This window comes from Sorex araneus, chromosome 6 (genome assembly GCF_027595985.1).
Source record: "Sorex araneus isolate mSorAra2 chromosome 6, mSorAra2.pri, whole genome shotgun sequence".
Taxonomy (NCBI): domain Eukaryota; kingdom Metazoa; phylum Chordata; class Mammalia; order Eulipotyphla; family Soricidae; genus Sorex; species Sorex araneus.
Window position 1 is genome coordinate 99,983,570 of NC_073307.1, and position 18,309 is coordinate 100,001,878.

The 18,309-nt window shown below is 60.7% G+C and overlaps 2 protein-coding genes across 11 annotated transcripts in view; one reads left to right on the forward strand and one right to left on the reverse strand.

Annotated features, from left to right (window-relative positions):
- Window positions 1–439: 439 nt before the first annotated feature.
- On the reverse strand, window positions 440–10,679 carry DENND6B (DENN domain containing 6B). Of its 5 annotated transcripts, none has more exons than XM_004610774.2 (20): window positions 10,062–10,679; window positions 6,197–6,235; window positions 6,080–6,122; window positions 5,495–5,607; window positions 5,067–5,147; window positions 4,352–4,457; window positions 4,191–4,270; window positions 4,055–4,117; window positions 3,833–3,888; window positions 3,553–3,675; window positions 3,382–3,477; window positions 3,186–3,280; window positions 2,969–3,034; window positions 2,804–2,868; window positions 2,642–2,731; window positions 2,503–2,556; window positions 2,301–2,410; window positions 2,121–2,223; window positions 1,902–1,976; window positions 440–1,810 (listed from the first exon to the last, which is right to left on the reverse strand). In XM_004610774.2, exons 1-20 carry the CDS (start codon window positions 10,221–10,223, stop codon window positions 1,688–1,690), a joined length of 1,743 nt encoding a protein of 580 aa, XP_004610831.1. In that variant the 5' UTR covers window positions 10,224–10,679; the 3' UTR covers window positions 440–1,687. The 5 variants fall into 5 exon arrangements, with proteins under 5 accessions (XP_004610831.1, XP_054999001.1, XP_054999002.1 ...); XM_055143026.1 differs by having other exon boundaries at window positions 2,301–2,398; window positions 10,062–10,327; XM_055143027.1 differs by having other exon boundaries at window positions 5,106–5,147; window positions 10,062–10,326.
- Window positions 10,680–16,136: 5,457 nt separating this feature from the next.
- Window positions 16,137–18,309, forward strand: part of PPP6R2 (protein phosphatase 6 regulatory subunit 2) — a 40,546-nt gene continuing 38,373 nt past the window's right edge. For 2 of the 6 annotated variants that reach the window (XM_055143004.1, XM_055143003.1), the window contains exon 1: window positions 16,139–16,371. The gene's annotated coding sequence lies outside the window, so the exon portion shown is untranslated. Of the gene's footprint in view, window positions 16,372–18,309 lie in introns of all 6 variants that reach the window. The other 4 variants (XM_055143007.1, XM_055143006.1, XM_055143009.1 and 1 more) reach the window with 3 other exon arrangements.

An 18,309-nucleotide genomic window follows, 5' to 3' on the forward strand; every position in this document is an offset into this window, starting at 1 on the left:
TGGGGCCCCGGGGAGCCCTAGCCAGGAGCCCGCGGCCTCAGCTTCTCCGTGCACCATGCCGGCCCCACGATGGTGGGGGAAGGACACTGGGGACCCCTTTCACCCCATGCTGCAGTAGGTAGGAAGGCAGGTGGGGACAGAGCCATGGGGGCCCAGCTGTGCTTATACCCACCACCCCCGGGAATCCTAGATCCGGGTGTGGGACAGCAGCTGGGGAGCAGGGAGGGCACAGAGAGGGCACCCACCCCGTCCCTGACTCGGACCAGCCTCAGGGGCGGGGACACAGGTCCGCAAAGAGGCAGCTCCCCCCCACACCCCCAAACCAGTCTGGCCAAACTTTCACCCCTCAACCACATCCACACCACAGCCCATCTGCCATCCACCGCACATCTCCGGATGCACGGGGCACCGACTATCAGAGAGGAAGTGCAGACACAGCAGTGGTCCATGGTGTTTAATGCCCGACTGCGGGGAGGTCTGTCCCGGCTCAGAGGTCTAAAAGGAGCACAGGAAGCTGGGGCCGGACTGTCCTTCCTGTCCCCACCCGTCTCCCGCTCCAGCTGCTTCGGCGTGTCCACGGGCCCTGGCGTGGGGAGTCTCTGCCCCTCCTGCCACAAGCCGCACAGCCCCCCAGAGCCGGTCTGTGGCATCCAAGCAGCCTGAGCCCGTGTGCCAGCCACCAGCTCAGCCCAGGGGCACGAGGAGCAGCTGGTGGGAGCAGCCAGGCCCCCCGTTTGGTGCCCAGGGGAGGAGGCAGAGAAGGGGGGACTTCCAGACTGTTCCAGACCGATGGAGCCGCAGGTGCTTCTTGGAGGCCCCCTCAGCCCCTCCCCGCGGTGCTCAGCACATCACAGGCTGCAGCCCCTGAAAGCCAGGGGTGGTCTCCATTCCCACAAGCCCACGCCCCCAGCTGCGGCTTCCCACAGGAGTGGCAGCTGCATCTCTGAGCCCCGGTGAGACCAGGCCCGGAGAGGGCGTGCCATCCTGCGCCCCCACAGACCAGAGCCGGGGCAGGCTGCCAGAGGACATGTGGGCCGGGAGCTCGAGCCTACCCTCTGCACCGTGGGCACCTGCCTGGCTACATCCGTGCTGGACCTAGCCTTGAGGCTGCAGTGGGGTAGGGACAGGCTTGCTGGCAGCAGCGGGGGAGACCGTCCAGTGCTGGCTCTGGGCACGGCCACATGGAGACTTGGCAGCGCCAGTGTGGGGGTGGGTCTGGCCAGAACCCTTCAGGCAGCAGGTGGGCACTGCCCACTGGGGACGTCCAGGTGCCCTTTGTGGGGAAGCAGCAAGGTAAGAACCCTCCTCTTGCCCAGGAGCCAGTGGGGGTGCCTGGAGTGGACGCCCACGCCAGGGCTCACTTTGTGGCCAGGCACACACTGCCCCCTAGTGGCTCCCAGTAGGCCACACAATGGTCAGTGTGGTGCCGTCAGCTGCTCCTGCCTGAGGCTGCAGCCTGCTGGGATAATCAGGCCTGGATGCAGAGGGCTGGGCAGGAGGCACCAGAGGGACAGGCTGCTGGGCCAACAGCACTGCGGCAGACGGGGGTGCGTGTCGTCGGCCACTACTCGGGGCCAGGCTGTGGTTTTGATGCCACCTTTACTGCTGAGACAATGCCGGGCTGGGATGGCAGGGGCAGCCAGGAGAGGGCTCGGGTGCTGAGGAAAGCCCAGCAGGCCAGGAGCCCCTAGGCCGGGCTCAGGACAGCCTGCAGGTCCTTGGGCAGGGAGCCGACGACCGTGTCGATGTACAGTTTTGCCCGCTGCAGTGTGGCCACTGTCACAGGCAGCTGGTGGCCCTGGGCCCGCACCTGCAGGACAGTGGTGGTGGTCGGGGCAGGAATAAAGGAACACCAGGTCCGGAGGGGCAGCAGGACAGGGGCCGGGGACACGCACACTCACCAGCTTCTCTCGAAGCTTCAGAACCAGGTCAACGATTTCCACCTCAGACTTGTCCTTCATCCAGTTCTCGAGGTTCTGCGGGGGACAAGCGCTGTGGAGTGCACCTGTGCCCTGGACACCCCCAGGCCCTGCCCTCTGACCCCTGTAAGCAGCTGACTCCTGCACCCCGGCCCCTAGCACACGGTGTCCTAGCCCCCCCATCCGAGGCTGAGCCCCTACCGCCTCGCAGATAGCCTCGAGGTGCAAGGCCTCCAGTTTCTGGGTCATTTCCCTGTGCCGCTGTCGGAACCAGCCATCGAAGTGGGGGGACTTGAAGAAGCGCCTGGAGGGGCAGAGGATGTCGGCTGGGGTGCATGGAGGGTGCAGGCGGCCAGCACGTGCCCGATGGCCCACACCCACCTGTACAGGCCCCTCCAGTCGCCCTTGAGGACGCAGGTGAGCTGGGGCCCCGCCTGCTCCAGGCTGCGCAGAAAGTCGTCCTGGAGGAAGGGCCCGATCTGCGGGGGAGTCTGAGAAGGTGCGGTGAGCCCCCAGGGCCCGCGGTACAGACGGAAGGGCTTCGCCTGCCTGCCCGCCCTCCTGGGCCCTGCCCCGGGCCCACCTTCCAGGGCACGACGCTCTTCTGCAAGGGCATGAGGCTGGCCATATAGTGCTCCTGGGGATGAGGCGGGAGTTAGCCCAGCACCGTCCAGGGTCTTCAGCCCACTCCCGCAGCAGGCCCGCTCCTGGCCGGGGCTCACCAAGGGGATGATGAAACTCTGCGTGAGCTCCAGCAGGTGGCGCCTCAGCAGCGCCGACAGCACGTCCGACGACCTCTTCTTCTGCAGGCCCTGCGACAGGGGGCGCTGCTGAGCCCGCCCGGCCCCGCCCTCCCGCCGGCCCCGCCCCGCCCACAGTCTTACCTTGAGCAGCCGCCGCAGCAGTGCCTTGTCGCGGTGCAGGTGTGCAGTGTACGCCGTGTACAGGCCTGCGGGAGGGGAGGGCAGAGCTAGGGCAGAGCTGCGGCGGGCTGGCTGCCCCCACGCCCACCAGGCCTCCCCGCAGCGGGCGGTCCCCAAGGCCAGCACCTGGCTTAGTGTCCAGGGTCTTCAGCCTTGAGCGCTTTTTCAGCTTGACCTGCTTGGGCAGGTCCCCTAGAAGGCATGTGGCAGAGCCTCAGTGCTGACCCCAGGGTCTTCATTTACCACTGGGCTGGAGCGTCCACCACCCGCCTCCTGGGCCCTACCCCACAGCCCCACCTCCCAGGACCCTTCCTCCTGGAGCCCTCTCCGGCCCTGGCCTCACCTGACATCTTGGGCTCCCCAATGCGGAGGATGTGGGGCCAGTGCTGGAGTGTTTTGATAAAGAAAGGGTTTGTGACTCCCAGGACCACGTTTGGTCTAGAGAGAGAGAGAGAGAGAGAGAGAGACAGGGAGGAAGGGAGAGAGGGAGAGAAGAGGCCGAGGCCGGGCGGGGCGGGGCGGGCGGGGGCAGCGCCTACGGGGCCTGGGTGCGCGTGGTGAACTCCTTGAACTCGCTGTCGTGGATGGTGAAGTAGGGCCGGAAGTCACAGCAGAACTTGAGCGGCTGCAGGCAGCTGTGGAGGAGTGTGGGGGCGTGAGGGCACAGGGCTGGCCGCAGCCCCCTTGTCCGCACCCCTGCGCCCGCCTACCTGCTCAGGGCCAGCACCATCTCCGAGGAGGCGGTGGGCGAGGGCGCCAGTACCAGCAGGGGCTCCCCCAGGAGCAGCAGCTCCCACAGGGTCTGCACATGGGTCAGCACTGGCTGGAAGCACCTGGCCGGGCACGGGCAAGGGCCTCAGCACCCCAGGCAGGCAGCAGTGCCTTCCAGAACCTTCCTCCCGTGCTCCCTGAAAGGTTCTGTCTTCCTCTCCAGGGCACCCTCCCACACCACCCCTGAGGAGCAGTGGCCCAGTGGGCAGGGGTGCTCACCTAAACAGGTCTAGCTCATGGGCGCTGCTGAGGACCACGGGCGCGGGCAACAGGTTCTGAAGAGGGGGTGGGGGGTGGCCTGAGCACAACGCTGGTGCTCAGGAAGGCTCAAGGACACAGCAAGCCTCCCTTCCCCTGGCCTCTCCCCCTCCCCAGCAGGCAGGAGGGAGGGAGGGCGGGAGGGAGGGGTGAGGCTGTGAGTGCCCAGCCTGGCTGCTCCACCTCGTGGCCCTGCTGCTCCGGAGGGCTGCATTCAGGCTTGTCCGCCCTGGAGGGGATGCGCACCTGTGGGGCAGAGGCCACTGCATCTGGGGACAGGCGCTGCCAGCCCCTGGGCTCCCACCGGCCAGCACCTTACCTGCAGCACCACTCCCAGCACTGGCAGGTTCAAGGTCTGCCCAGGAATGGGGGCTGGCCACTGGTCAATCTCGTTGCACACTGTGGACGCGAGTGGGTGCTCAGGCGGCCCCGAGAGGCTCAGTGCTGGCCCCTGGGCAGCCCCACGAGGAGGGCCCTTACCTGCTTCCAGGCAGGGTGCCAGCTTGTCAAAGTACTCGGGTGCCATGAGGCCCAGCAGCGTCTGGAACAGCCGGACCAGGGGCAGGCGGGAGAGCAGCACCAGAGACTGCGGGTGCAGGCAGTGAGATGCCCTTGGGCCTCGGAACCTGCAGGGGCAGCCCCAGGCGGGGACACCCCAGGGTGGCACCGTCCCCAGGAAGGTGCTCAGGTAGTTGTTGCTAGTCTTTTTATTTTTAATTTATTCTTTTATTGAATCACCACGTGGAAAGTTACAAAGTGCTGCTAGTCTTTGGGTCACGTTCAGTGATGCACTGATGCTCAGGGCTTAATACTGGCTTTGCTCAGGGGACCCTATGTGGCGCTGGGAATTGAACCGGGTGCACTGCGGGTGAGGCGGGCACCTTCCCGGCTGTCCTACTGCTCTGGCCCTCTGCCATGTTTCTGAGCTGAAGCGAAAGCATGTCCAGGGGCGAGACTGAAGGTGCCAGCACTGTGCCAGGTCAGCAGGGGGCATGGGCACTGTGCTGGGTCAACAGGGGCCAGCAGGGGGCGCCAGCAATCCTCAGGGAGAGGGGCATGTGCACCCCCACCCCACGCCACCCCACCAGGCTCTGCTCTTGGAAAATGGGCCCCACTTTGATGCCAAGCGGTGGGGGTGTCTGGTGACTCACGCCCCAACAGGGCCCTCAGCCCCCCACTGCATGCCGGTCCCCACCTTCTGGAAGTAGCCCCTCTGCACGGAGCTGTCCCGCACCTGCCGGGAGTACACGTAGCCGAAGTAGTGCGCAGGCTCCCGCTGTGGGGACGACAGTGACCTGAAGGCCCCCTCCACTCCCGTGTCCTGCCCCCCGCCCCCCCAGGCAGGGCAAAGCGCCTGCAGAAGGACAGGCTGCTCGGGAGGTCCCAGGCAGCCACCCCTGCAGGGGAAGCAGCCCTTGGCCAAGGACTTTGGAGGCGCCCCACAAAGCAGCCCCCAGCAGGACCACCTGGGCCGAGACCACCGACTGGGCCGCACAGCACAGGGAGCCGCGTGTGCCCCACCCCCAAGCACTGGCCCGCGGGATCCCTCGGCTCACAGCCATGCGAGCCTGGCCCCCGCGGGCCCCCCAGGGGCTGCTTTTCCCTGTGTGGGGGAATGCTCACCTGCAGCCACGTGGGGACCCCGCTATCATAGACCCTGTCCTCAGAGCGCCACGGGGTCCTGGGCCCTCCACATTGGCGAATGCGGAAGCTGAACTGGGTGTCCCCAAGGCAGCCTGGGGTGAAGCAGACGCCAGGTATCAGGGCTGGGGTCCTAGGAAGGGCCCCTTGAGCTGGGCTAGGACCTGTTGCAATGCCCGTGGGGAAGACCTGGCCCAGCACTGCCTACCCCAACAGTGAATCTCCCCTGGTGCCCATGCACTCAGCATTCAGGAACCGCCACCCACCCGACCCAGCGGCTCACCCAACCGTCAGCAGGGCGGTGGCACCTGGATGACACTGTCCTTGCCCAGAGGCCCCGCCCTCAGCACTGTCAGGCCCCGCCCCCTGTCAGTCAGCCTCGACCCACCCACTTTGACCCACCTACTTTGAGCCCCGCCCTCAGCACAGTCAGGTTCCACCCGCCCCTCCTGTCAGTCAGGCCCCGCCTCTTGTCGGCAAGTCCCCGCCCCATCACTGCCGGCCCCGCCCCCTCTCCGGCCCGCCCTCACCAGGGTCAGGCCCCCTCCCGCCTCCCGGGGCCGCTACCTGAGTGGGAGTCCGGGAAGGACAGGTAGCAGATGCTGCTTTTCTGAAACACACGAAAGGCAGTGAGAGCCAGCTCACTCCTGGGGCACTGCTGCTCCCGAGGGGTCCGGGACCCACCTCCTTGTCCGTGAGGCGGCAGTCGCTGGGGTACACGAGCTGCAGGGACAAGAGCGCAGGCTGAAGACAGGCCACAGTGTCCTCCCCTCCCTGGGCACACGGCGGGCACGGCCCTCTGCCCTGCACCCGCCCTTCGGCTGCCTGTACCACCCTCCCGTCCCTGACAGTGGCATCAATGCCTGAGTGCACTGTGGACCCGGCCCCAGCAGCATGGTGGGCGTCCGAAAGCTCCTGGCCTGCCCCCCACCCTGGTGTGTGGTGTATGCCCGAGACAGCCTGTGGCCCTGCTCCACCCAGCCGTGTGATGCCTGCGGTCAGGGAAAGGCTGGCGCCGGGCACATGCTGCCCAGGGACAGGTCACACTTCTGAGGCAGCAGCCGGCCGTGCTCAGGCAGGGCACGAGCTCCCTGTACGGTACCAACGAGGCAGGGCCAGTGGTGCTCCCCACATGCATGGGCTGGACGTCAGTGGACCAAGTGACTCCCGCCACGCAGGAACCCCAGTGGTGAGGCTGTCTGGCCTTGGACTGGAGGAACTTTATCTCTGCCACAAACCAAAGGCCGCTGGGGATGGGGCTGCCTCCCGCCCCCACCCCCACTCTGCTCGGCTGTTCTGGGACCCAGTCGTACAGGGTGAAGCTCACATGACCACTCAGCCTGGACAAGCGACTCTAGGACGGGCCTTTCAAAGTGGGGGTTGGGGGCTGAACAGCGTTCCAGGGGCTGATGCAGGTTTTGCATGTAGGAGGCTCGGGTGTGAAGCCCTGAACACCATCACAGGAGAGACCCCTGAGCACAGAGCTGACCCCTAAGCAGCACCAGGTGTGGGTCCAAAGGTCACAGCTGCCTTCTACACACTCCTTTCCTCTTCTTTCTCCTCCTTAGTTGTGTGGTGCCGGCTGCTGTGCCTCAGGGTCAATCCAGGTCCCACCCCGCTCCCTGCCTCCACTCTGGGGGGTTTGCCTGGAGGCTGGCACTGCTTCTGCTGGCTCAGGAGTCAGCATGGCCACTCTGGGGAATGCAGAGCTTCCCAGAGAAGCAGTGCATCAGTCCGTGGGGTTCAGTGCCTTTTCACGAGATGTCAGTAAGTGGCCTCTCAAGCCCAACGCCTGGATGGCAAATGTTGATGGACGCTTCACAAATGACTCTGGAGGTTCTCAGCTGTGCCTGACAGGAACGGGCCCTGAGACAGCCTGCTGAGGGGGCTGACTAGGGGCGGCAGGCTGGGAGGATGGAAGGGGCTCTGTGGCCCTTCAGCTGAGGTCCAAGCAGCAGGCTCCCCAGATCGGCTGGGATCTGAGGGGGTTCCGGCAGCAGAGATGGGGGAGCCAGATCCTTCCCAACATCCTGCAGGCTCCTGAGCCCACGGCCTCCCCACCCACTCCAGCTTGGCTCCTGCCTCACCTGTAGGAAGGGGCGCAGGAAGTGCCCTCTGCGGGGATCCCTGTCACCTTCTCAGGGGGTCCCTGGCATAGAAGGATCGTTCCAGCTGTGCAGTGTCCCAGGGTGGAACAGGGCGGGGCCTTCATCACTCTCACTGCAGTGAGTGCAGGTGAGTAGATGCGCTTCTGCTCTTTGCTGTGGGGACGGTTCCGTGACCCAGTCCCTCTCCCATCCGGCCACGTCCTTAGCCATCAGCACTTTCCTCAGGAAGGGAACTCTGAGCCCACCTGGCAGTGCTGGAGACCCATTCAGTGTTGGTTGTGTGAAAAGACTCTTCAACTCTCCCTCAACTGCGATCTTTTTATTTTTCTGGCAAACCTGTTGATATTCAGGGGCAACACTCGGCTTGGCCTAGGGAGCAGGGGTCACCCCCAGTGGTGTTAAGGGACCACAGGGGGCAGGGAAGGTGGTGGTGGTGATGAGAGTTGAACCCAGAGTTTCAAATTGCAAAGCAGGAGCTCCAGGCCTCAGCCCTCATCTTTCAGCATCTGGTCAAACTGCCTTCCTTTCTCTGGTCTGCGTCTGTCCATGAAGTCTCTGTGAGTCCTAAGCTCCTGCCCCAGGGTCCCCCAAGACCCCTTCCTTGCACTGCTCAGCCTCAGCAAAGACTCAGGAACCCTTGCACACAGAGCCTCTAACAATACTTGCTTAGAATTCACTTTCTGAATGGCTGTACCATTCAAAAAATTACATGTGAATACCTTAAGAATCAATCTTTTTTTTTTTTTGCATTTTGGGTCACACCTGAAGATTCACAGGGGTTACTCCTGGCTCATGCACTCAGGAATTACTCCTGGCGGTGCTTGGAGAACCATATGGGATGCTGGGAATCAAACCCGGGTCAGCCTAGTGCAGGGCAAATGCCCTACCCGTTGTGCTATCGCTCCAGCCAATCTCTGTGACCCAAAAAGCAAAAAAAAAAAAAAAGAACCAATCTCTTGGCAGGGCTGAAGAGCTGAAGAGACAGTATGATGGCACGGCACTTCCACACCTTGCACCTTGCACGTAACCAACCTGGGGTTTGATCCCTGGCAGCACATAGGGTCCCCCAGCACTGTCAGCTGTGACTCCTGAGAATAGAGGCAAGAGCCTTACCTCCCGTACCAATCCCTCTGACCCACCAACCCTGGGATGATTCTCGGCATTGCATGAACACAGGGAACTGTTGGGGGTAGAAAAGTGAACAACCAAACCACTACCTGCGTGACCCCTGGCTCCCACCCCCACTATCCCCCACCCTGCCAAAAAGGAAAAAAAAAAGCAAAGAAACAATCTCCTAATCGCTTGTGATTGGATAAGGAAGAATTTGGAGAACAGTAACAATGCCAGCTCTGTGACCTAGGCAAGCCAAGTGGGGGTGTCACCAAAGCACCTTTGGGAGGGCTGCAGTGCAGAGGGAGCTCCCAAGGGCTGAATCCCCTGCTGGCCGGCCTGCGCTTCCCCAGGCTGGCTCCCCGGGAGTTCCTGTGTGTGCTGAAGTCCACTCCTGCCCCAGGTCTGGGCAGCTCGTGCCTTTCAGGACACAGAAGCTCCCTACCTGGACGGGCCCAACTTCATCTACACCCGTTGCTGGGGGAAGGGGCCCACAGGAGGTGGGAAACCCCAAGTGAGGTGCTAATAAGTGGGAGGGCCACCCTCCAGGTAGCTGGCGTGGGGAAAGCAGAGAGAAGAGACAGACTTCTGTTCAGAAACATCTAGAGTGCCTCTGGGGTTTTTCCAGCCACGTTGGGCAGTGGCAGTGTACTCGCCGCTCTGTGCTTGGGGGTGGTTCCCATTTTTGCAGAGGATCCATCCAGGCTGGGCCGGCTGCATGCAAGGCAGGTGCCTTGAGCTCTGTGCTGGATCTTCAACACCCCCTGAGAGTATGTCAGGTGCGTCTCTCTGTCTCTGTCTCTCTGTTTCTGCCTCTATCTCTGTCTCTCTGTCTCTGTCTCTGTCTCTGTCTCTCTCCCTCTCTCTCTCTCTCTCTGTCTCTCGTGTGTGTGTGTGTGTGTGTGTGTGTGGGCCCGTGAGAGACAAGCACCCTCCCCTCTCCACTGTACGAGCTTCAGGGTCCAGAGTTAGCACCTTGTTCTCCTTCCTACCAATAGGAAGTCCTGGCAACCAGCCCCTACTTCTGCAGAGAGGAGGCACACCTGAGCACTCAGCCCTGGGGGGTTCGCCCTCGCCCTCTAAGCCTCGCCCCTTAACTACGACCCACCCCTCACCAGACCTCGCCCCCTGGCTTCCGGCCCCGCCCTCCACGTAACTCCTGGGTCGTCCCGCCCTCAAGCCCGCCCACAACCTCTGGCATCGAGCTATCACTTCCCGGCCCCACCCTTCTCTTTCTGGCCCCGCCCCAGGCCCCGCCCCGACTTCCGGTACAGCCCACCTTACCCTGGCCCCGCCCCCCGCCCCCCTGGCCCCGCCCCCGGCCCGCTCACCTCCAGCGCCTGGCCCAGCTCCAGGTCGAAGGTGACCACGCACACGCACTCCAGCCAGGCCGAGAAGCGCGCCCAGGGCGCCGCCGGGTCCGGTGCCCCCGAGGGGGCCGTGCCGGCACGGCTGCGAGCCCGCAGCGTCTCGGCGCCGCTCGGCACGTCCATGGCGGCTGCGGCAGCCGGCCGTACGTTGCCGGGGGAACCGTTCGCCCGCGGCGACGGCCTGGGCGTGCGTGGCCTCAGCGCCGCGAAGCTGTCGAGCTCCGACCACGGGCGGCCAGAGCGGCCGCGGCGGCGCCCCCTGGCGGCGGGAGGAGCGCGCTGCGCCCGGCTCACCACGTAGCGGGGACGGGCGGGGACGCGCAGGGACGCGCGGGGGCGGGACCCGCGGCCTGTCCACTCCGCTGTCGGCGCCCCCGTGCGGGGACTCCGGGTCCGCCGGGCACGGGCCAGCTCTCTTCGCACCGATTCGTGACGACCGGCCGCGGGTCCTCGCCTTCGGGCCCCCCAGGCCTTCCTGCGCCCTTCGGGCCGCCTCCGGGGCGCGCCCCCGGGGGCTTCCCGCGAGTCCCCGCTGCGCCGCCGGCTGACCGGGCGCTTAGTTGATAATCGTTGCGGGGTGACAGGTTATCCAAGAAGACTCCGACGCATTTGTTCGCCTATTACCAACCTGCAGGGGCTGCCGAGCCCGAGAGCTAGGGTCTCAGCGGACCCAACAGCCCCAAGTTTGTCCAGAAGGAGCTTTAAACATTCTTATCACATTCTGCTCGGAGGCACCAGTCCTCTTCCGTCTAGTTAAGCAAACAAGCATAGTCTGGCTTTGCACGCTTAGCCCGGAACGGTTAAGAACTTTTCTGCTTGGGGGTCGCAAAAGTTGTACAGCAGGTAGGGTGTTCACCTTGCAATCGTCCCGGGCACCCCATATGGTTCCCCGAGCATTGCCAGGAGTGATTCCTGAGTGCCAACCAGGAGTAACCCTGAGCACTGCCAAGTGTGGCCCAAATCTGCTCCCCCCCAAAAAAAAATAAATAAAAGGAAGAACTTTTATGCAGATTGTTTTCCAGGCATCCTGTCCCTGGATCCTTGGAGCGTCTCGCCCTGCTTCCCAGCTGCTTTTCTGTTAACTTTGGGTCACCTCATCAGACAGTGTGGTATCTTCTGATGATTTTTAGCAATGAAAGCAAGCCCCCAATGCAGGCACTGTTGGCTCCTGCTTGGCCGGTAGACCACCTACCAGTCTTCAGTGTCTGTAACACTCATCTTGCTCCCCCGTAACCACGCCTCTCTCTGGAGCACGTAGCCTCTGTGGTCAGAGGCAGGTGAAGGATGAGTGCTGACTTTTGGATTTCTGTTTTTCTTTTTCTTTCTTTCTTTCTTTTTGCTTTTTGGGTCACACTCAGCGATGCTCAGGGATCACTCCTGGCTCTGCACTCAGGAATTACTCCTGGCAGTGCTCAGGGGACCATATGTGATGCTGGGAATCAAACCCAGATCGGCTGCGTGCAAGGCAAACGCCCTACTCGCTGTGCTATCACTCCAGCCCCCTGACTTTTGGATTTCTGTACTCTGGCCTGAAGTCAGATAAATCACTGCACATTGGCCGTCATCCAGTGTTGGACATCAACCTTCGACTTCATTAGTGAATTGCCCCTTTTTCCTCCTCCCAGAGCTTATCATGCCCTTGCGAGCATCCCAACTTAAAGTTTTTATTTATTTATTTATTTATTTATTTATTCTTTTTGGTTTACACCCGGTGATGCTCAGGGGTTACTCCTGGCTCTGCACTCAGGAATTACTCCTAGCACTGCTCAGGGTACCATATGGGATGCTGGGAATCAACCAGGATCAGCTGCATGCAAGTCAAACTCCCTACCCACTGTGCTATCATCGCTCCAGCCCCTTAAAGTTTATCTTTGACCTTTCCTTTGTATTTTACCTCTCATTGTTACAGTTTCCCAAGTATGCCTTGATTACTTATAAGCCAAAACTTTCTGGTAATTCTGTGCTTTGTATTTCAAGTGCTGAGTATTGGTACCTGCTTTTCTATTTCCCCTATAGCATTTTTATATTTTACTATAGAGCAATGTTCTTTGGTTGAACACAGAAAGACCTTAATGCTATGATCCTAATATTTGGGAGCTGATTGACTCTGAAATATTTCTACTCCTGGGCATAATTACTTGGTTATAATTACTTGACTCAGGCTTCAGTTGCTATAGTTCCTAACACCCCAAAAGGGAGGTTCCATCGTAGGACTGGGATGACCTGGGGTGAGTAGCAAAGTTACCTCGGCATTGAAATGGGACATTCTATAAAGCATAAATGCATGATCTTGATGCAAGCTGTTATGACTTAAGAGAGAGGACCCCCATGGGGAAGGACAAACTGAATGGCCTGATGACTTAGTCTGGGATTTACAGTAAAAACCTTGTTTGCTCTCAGAGCCCAGAGAACTACATACAACTAGAGGGAAAGATAAAAGATAAAAGTGACTTAGATATCCCTGAGAAACAGAGTAATCTCCCAAAAAGAGAGTTTCCTACCTTTTATCTATGTAAATGATCTACATAAACTTCTAGTTGTCTTACCTATGTAAATGATCAATTACACCTATGTCCTTACCTCAACCCTCCTTCAGATGTTCTCTAAGTATGCTAGCAGCTCTGCATTAAACCATTTTCACCATCAGGCTGTGGTTCCCCGTCTCTCTCTCTCTCTCTCTCTCTCTCTCTGACTCTCTGCTGGGGAGGCCTGGGGAGGATGGGAGTTGGTTCAGGGCCACTGACTGCACATGTGTGCCGTTGTAGCACCTGCGTATTGCTTTGTGAACTCAGGTCTCCCCCTTTTTTTTTTCTTGCCTTTTGGGCCACACCAGTGGTACTTGGGGCTCACTCCTGCTGGGACTCAGGGAACCGTACGTGGTGCTGGGATATGAGTTCAGGTTGACCATATGCAAGGCAAATGCCCTACCTGCTGTACTATCTCTTGGGCCCACACTCTTTTTCTGTTTTTTTCTTCTGGCAGGGTTAGGGGGACTATATGGTGCTGGGAATCAAACCATCAAACTATGACCGTTCAGCAAAGTCTGCCACTCAACCCTTTGAACTCTTATTCCTGTGTATACTGTGTAAATATACCAGACTTTGTTTATTTTCCTGTTGGTGGACAACTCTTTTATGTTAGTTATGACACATAAAACTGGAAATCCCTGGGTCTGGGGATGTGGCTGCAACCCTAGTTCAAATATGCAGATGGTCCTCTGAGTACTGCCAGGGTCACCCCTTAGCACAGAGCCAGGAATAGTCCTTGTGCATTCCCGGGTGTGACCCAAAAAGCAAAATAAAATAAAATAAAATAAAATTGAAGATCCCAGGTCAGAGTGATGGTACAGTGGGTAGGGTGTTTGCCTTGCATGCAGCCAACCTGAGTTCAATCCCTGGATCCCTGGCATCCCATATGGTTCCCCAAGCACCGCCAGGAGTAATTTCTAAGTGCAGAGCTAGGAGTAACCCCTGAGCATTGCTGGGTATGACCCCTACCCCCCCAAAAAAAATTGAAGATCCCTGGGGTGGGAGTGATAGTGCAGTGGGTAGGCCACTTGCCTGTATGCAGCCAACTCAGGTTTAATCCCCAGCAGCCCATATGGTCCCCCAAGCCTACCAGGAGTGATCTCTGAGCACAGAGCCAAGAGTAAGACCTGAGAACTGCTGACTGTGGTCTCAAAACCAAAAATAAAAATTTTTAAAAAGTAGTATTCTAGGGCTGGAGTGATAGCACAGCGTGTAGGGTGTTTGCCTTGCACGCGGCCGACCGGGTTCGATTCCCAGCATCCCATACGGTCCCTCGGTCCCTCGAGCACCGCCAGGAGTGATTCCTGAGTGCAGAGCCATGAGTCAGCCCTGAGCATCGCCAGGTGTGACCCAAAAGCAAAAAAAAAAAAAAAAGTAGTAGTCTACTATAAAGAGAAATGTCTGTTCTAGAGATGTTGTTCTTCCATAGAGCTCCCTGAGAGGTCACACCTGGCCAGGGGGGTGGCAGGAGCTAGAATGGAGAAACCTAGAGCTGACCTTCTGTATCTGAGTGCCTGTGTGGACAGAGCCCCAGGCAGGAGGCCAGAGTCATTTTGTCAAAAGGGTCATGCTGAATTTGGAGCTGAGGGGCAATAGCGAACCACTAACGGAACAAGTTGTTTTGGTGGTAGGGGTCATATCCTGAAGTGCTCAGGGATATTCCTGGCTGTGCTCTGGAATGACTGTGGTGGTACCGGAGGACCATATGCGGTCATAGGGATTTGTGCTGATAGGACTGAGTACCAGGTGAACGAGTTTAACCGGCCACTTAAAATCTCACCTGGAGCTGGAGCGATAGCATAGTGGGTAGGGTGTTTGCCTTGCACACAGCCAACCTGGATTCAATTCCCAGCATCCCATATGGTCCCCCGAGCACCACCAGGAGTAATTCCTGAGTGCACAGCCAGGAGAAACCCCTGTGCATCACTGGGTGTGACCCAAGAAGAAAATTAAAAAAACACCTGCAATAAAGGTCTCCACTCAAAATAGATAATGGGATGTCTGGGGGTGGGCAGTAACAGATAAAAGGTAGCCTCCCCAGGCAGCACCCTCTCTTTGCCCCCTCACCTATGCCAGAGAGGTGGCAGGACAGCTGGGATCCCACTCATGCGCATAAGGCCATGGCCAGAGACTTGAGGAAAATGGAGGGAACAGGGAACTGCTGGGGTACGGTCTTAGAAGCCCACCAACAGGCCACAGAGCATCAAGGCAGGCGATGGAATGTATTACAAGGGTCTTAACCTCTGCAGACAGTGTTCTTTTCTGTTTCTTTTTCCAATACTTTCCCGTGGCTCACACTGGCACAAGAAGTAATACTCGTTTTAGAGAACCTTTTGATTGAACAGTTTCCAACAAATGTTCATGTACAAAACTGCAGCAACCTGAAAAAGCAGCGAGTCCCAGTGGCCATTGGACCAGGGCCAGATGGGACCGTCCATGGGCAGCAGGGGGGCTGACGTTGGCTGTGACCACCCCTGGGGCACACTGTAGAGGCTTTTAGCCACAGAGGAAGGTTCAACAGAATCCGGTGTATGTAAAGGACCTCATATCCTAACAGATCTCTAAAGTATTGTTCTGTTGCTGGTGTTGCATTGGAAACTTTATTACCCCATAACAAAAGTGAATCGCGCTTAACTTATCAAACACTAGGGTAAAACAAAAGAGAAGAGGCTGGAGCAATAGCACAGCGGGTAGGGCATTTGCCTTGCACGCTGCCCACCCGGGTTCGATTCCCAGCATCCCATATGGTCCCCTGAGCACCACCAGGGGTAATTCCTGAGTAGAGATCCGGAATAACCCCTGTGCATCGCCGGGTGTGACCAAAAAAGAAAAAAAAAAGCAAAAGAGAAGGCTGCACTCTGCTATTACCAGTGCCCAGACTGCTCACACCTTCTGTGGGCACCTCTCTGGCACCACGTGAGCACGGCCCCGCCCCAGCCCCGCCCTTTGCAGCGCAGCCCCACCCCTTCTCCCTCCCGCCGCAGCTCTAAGTCCCGCCCCATCAGTACGACCTCAGAGTCCCCGCCCCTTCCCCGCCCACCGCAACGTTGGCCCCGCCTCTCCCTGCACGCCCCAGTGAGGTCCCTCCCCTTCCCCGCCTACCGCAGATCTAGGACCCGCCCCATCCTGCCTTCCGCAGCGCGGCCCCGCTCCTTCCTCCTCCCACCGCAGCTCTAAGCCCTGGCCCATTTTGCTCGCCTCTGCACGCCCCGTCCCTCCCCGCCCGCTGCCTCGCCAAGCCCCGCTCCGTTCTGCCTACCGCAGCGCCGCCCCGTTGCTTCCTCCTCCACCACCACAGCTCTAAGCCCCGCCCATTTTGCCCGCCTCAGCGAGGCCCCGCCCCTCTCCCTCCCGCCGCAGAGCCATCCAACCTTCCGCAGCGAGGCCCCGCCCCGCCCCGCCCCCCGCAGCCCAGGCCCCGCCCAGTCCTGCCCTCCGCAGCGCGCGCGGCCCCGCCCGGTCCAGCCCCCGGCGCGCGTGCGCTTGGGCCCGCCGCCGCCATTTTGGAGCGACCCGAGCGCCGCCGCGGCCCGTTCGGGTCCCGAGCCGGTGCGAGCTGGTCCGAGCGGGTCCCGAGCCGGCCCCACGCCTCCGGCCGGCCCGCGCGTGTCTGTGGACGCGGCGCCCGGCCGGCCCATGTGCGTGCGGCCAGCCCCGCCGCCCGGGCTTCGCCGCCGCCCGCGCCCTGGCCCCCGCCGGGCCTCAGAGGAGCCGCCGCGCCGCCCGCCCGGCCCGCGGGGCAGGTGAGTGCGGCCCCCGCGGCGGCGTCGTCCCCGTGTCCCCGCGTCGGCGACCAGCTCGTCAGTGTCCTTCCGCTCAGCGGCCCCGGCACTGCCCCTCCTGTCAGCGTCCTCCTGTCAGCCGCCCCGGCACTGCCTGTCAGTGTCCCCGTGTCAGCGGCCCCGGCACTGCCCCTCCTGTCAGCGTCCTCCTGTCAAGTCCTCGTCACTGTCTGCTTGTCCCCGTCCCCCATGTGTGTCCCCGTCAACGTCCCTCGTGTCAGCTTTTCCGGCACTGCCCCTCCTGTCAGCGTCCTCCTGTCAAGTCCCCGTCACTGTTTGTGTGTCCCCGTCAGTGTCCCTCGTGTCAGCCTCTCCGGCACTGCCCCTCCTGTCAACGTCCTCCTGTCAGCCGCCCCGGCACTGCCTGTCAGTGTCCCTGTGTCAGCGGCCCGGGCACTGCCCCTCCTGTCAGCGTCGTCCTGTCAAGTCCCCGTCACTGTCCCTGTCCCCCATGTGTGTCCTCATCAAAGTCCCTCGTGTCAGCCTCTCCGGCACTGCCCCTCCTGTCAGCCACCCCGTCACTGCCTGTCAGTGTCCCTGTGTCAGCAGCCCCGGCACTGCCCCTCCTGTCGGGCTCACTCCCTATGTCAGCGGCCCAGTCAGTGTCCCCTTGTCAACATCCCTGTCACTCTCGCCGTCACTGCCTGCCTGTCAGTGTCCTCGTGTCAGTCTCCTGGTCACTTGACCCTGTCAGTGTCTCTGTGTCAGTGTTCCTGTTAGTGTTCCATGTCAACATCCCTGTCACTGTCCTCTGTGTCATCAGCGTCCTCATCACTGTCAACTGTCCCAATGTCAGCGTCCATCAGTCCTCTGTGTCAGTGTCTCCATCACTGTCGCCCATGTCAGTGTCCCATCACTGTCACTAACTTTGTGTCAGTGTCCTTGTCCCCGTCACTGTCCCCTGTGTCAACATCTCCATGTCACTTCCTGTCACTGCCCCCATGTCAGTGTCCTCATCACTGTCCCCATGTCAGTGACCCTGTCACTGTCCTTGTGTCAGTGTCTCACCACTGCCCGTCACTCCCCTGTGCCAGTGTCCCCAGTGAGCGTGTGTCCGCCTTGTCGTTGTCCCCCCATGTCACTGCCCCAGTCAGCATTCTCATCAGTGGCCTCATGTTGGTGTCCCAGGCATTGTGGCCATCTTGTAGTGCCCACTTGGTGCCCGTGGCTTGGTGGTCCTGATTTTAGGGCCTCATCACCCTCCAGCCCATAGTGTCCCCTCTGCCCCGTCTCCAGGCGAGCCAGGTGCTGCTTCCGTCGGCCTTTCCCTTGTCCCCTCCACTCATACCCTCCGTTGGTCTGTCCGGCCCCCGTCTGTGGCTGTGCCCCTGGTGGCGCTGATGGCCTGGTGGCCGAGCTGTTGCAAGAGAGAGAGGACGTTGCGAGGGACAACAGCAGCTGGTGACGTCTGCCGGTGTCCTGAGCCCGGCGCTGCTGGGCATGGGGAGCAAGGCTTCTCGATGCGAGGTTGTGGGAGAGGGTGTCGGTCGGGGCTGTGGCGAGGTGCTGTGTTGCCTCTGCAGCTGCCCGCTTCTCAGACTGGGCCGCTGGACTCCGGGCTTTTTCCTTGTCAGGTCTCACCCCGCTCCTGCCATGTTGCTGGGATGGCCCTTGGTGGCTCCTGCAGTCGCAGACCCCTGGGCGCTGCCTCTCCTGCCCGCAGGAGTGTTTTTCTTGGCTGGGTTTTGTTTGTTTGGGGGGCCACACCCAGTGGTGCTCAAGGCTTCTGCTGGCTCTGCGCTCAGGGGCCACTCCTGGACGTGCTTGGGGGACCGTGTGGGACTCTGGGGATGGAACCCAGTCGAACGTGCAAGGCAGATAGCCCCTTACCCGCTGTACTCTCTCTCCAGCTCCAGCCTCGGTTTGTGGCTCTCATTTCGAGGCCACGCCTGGCGGTGC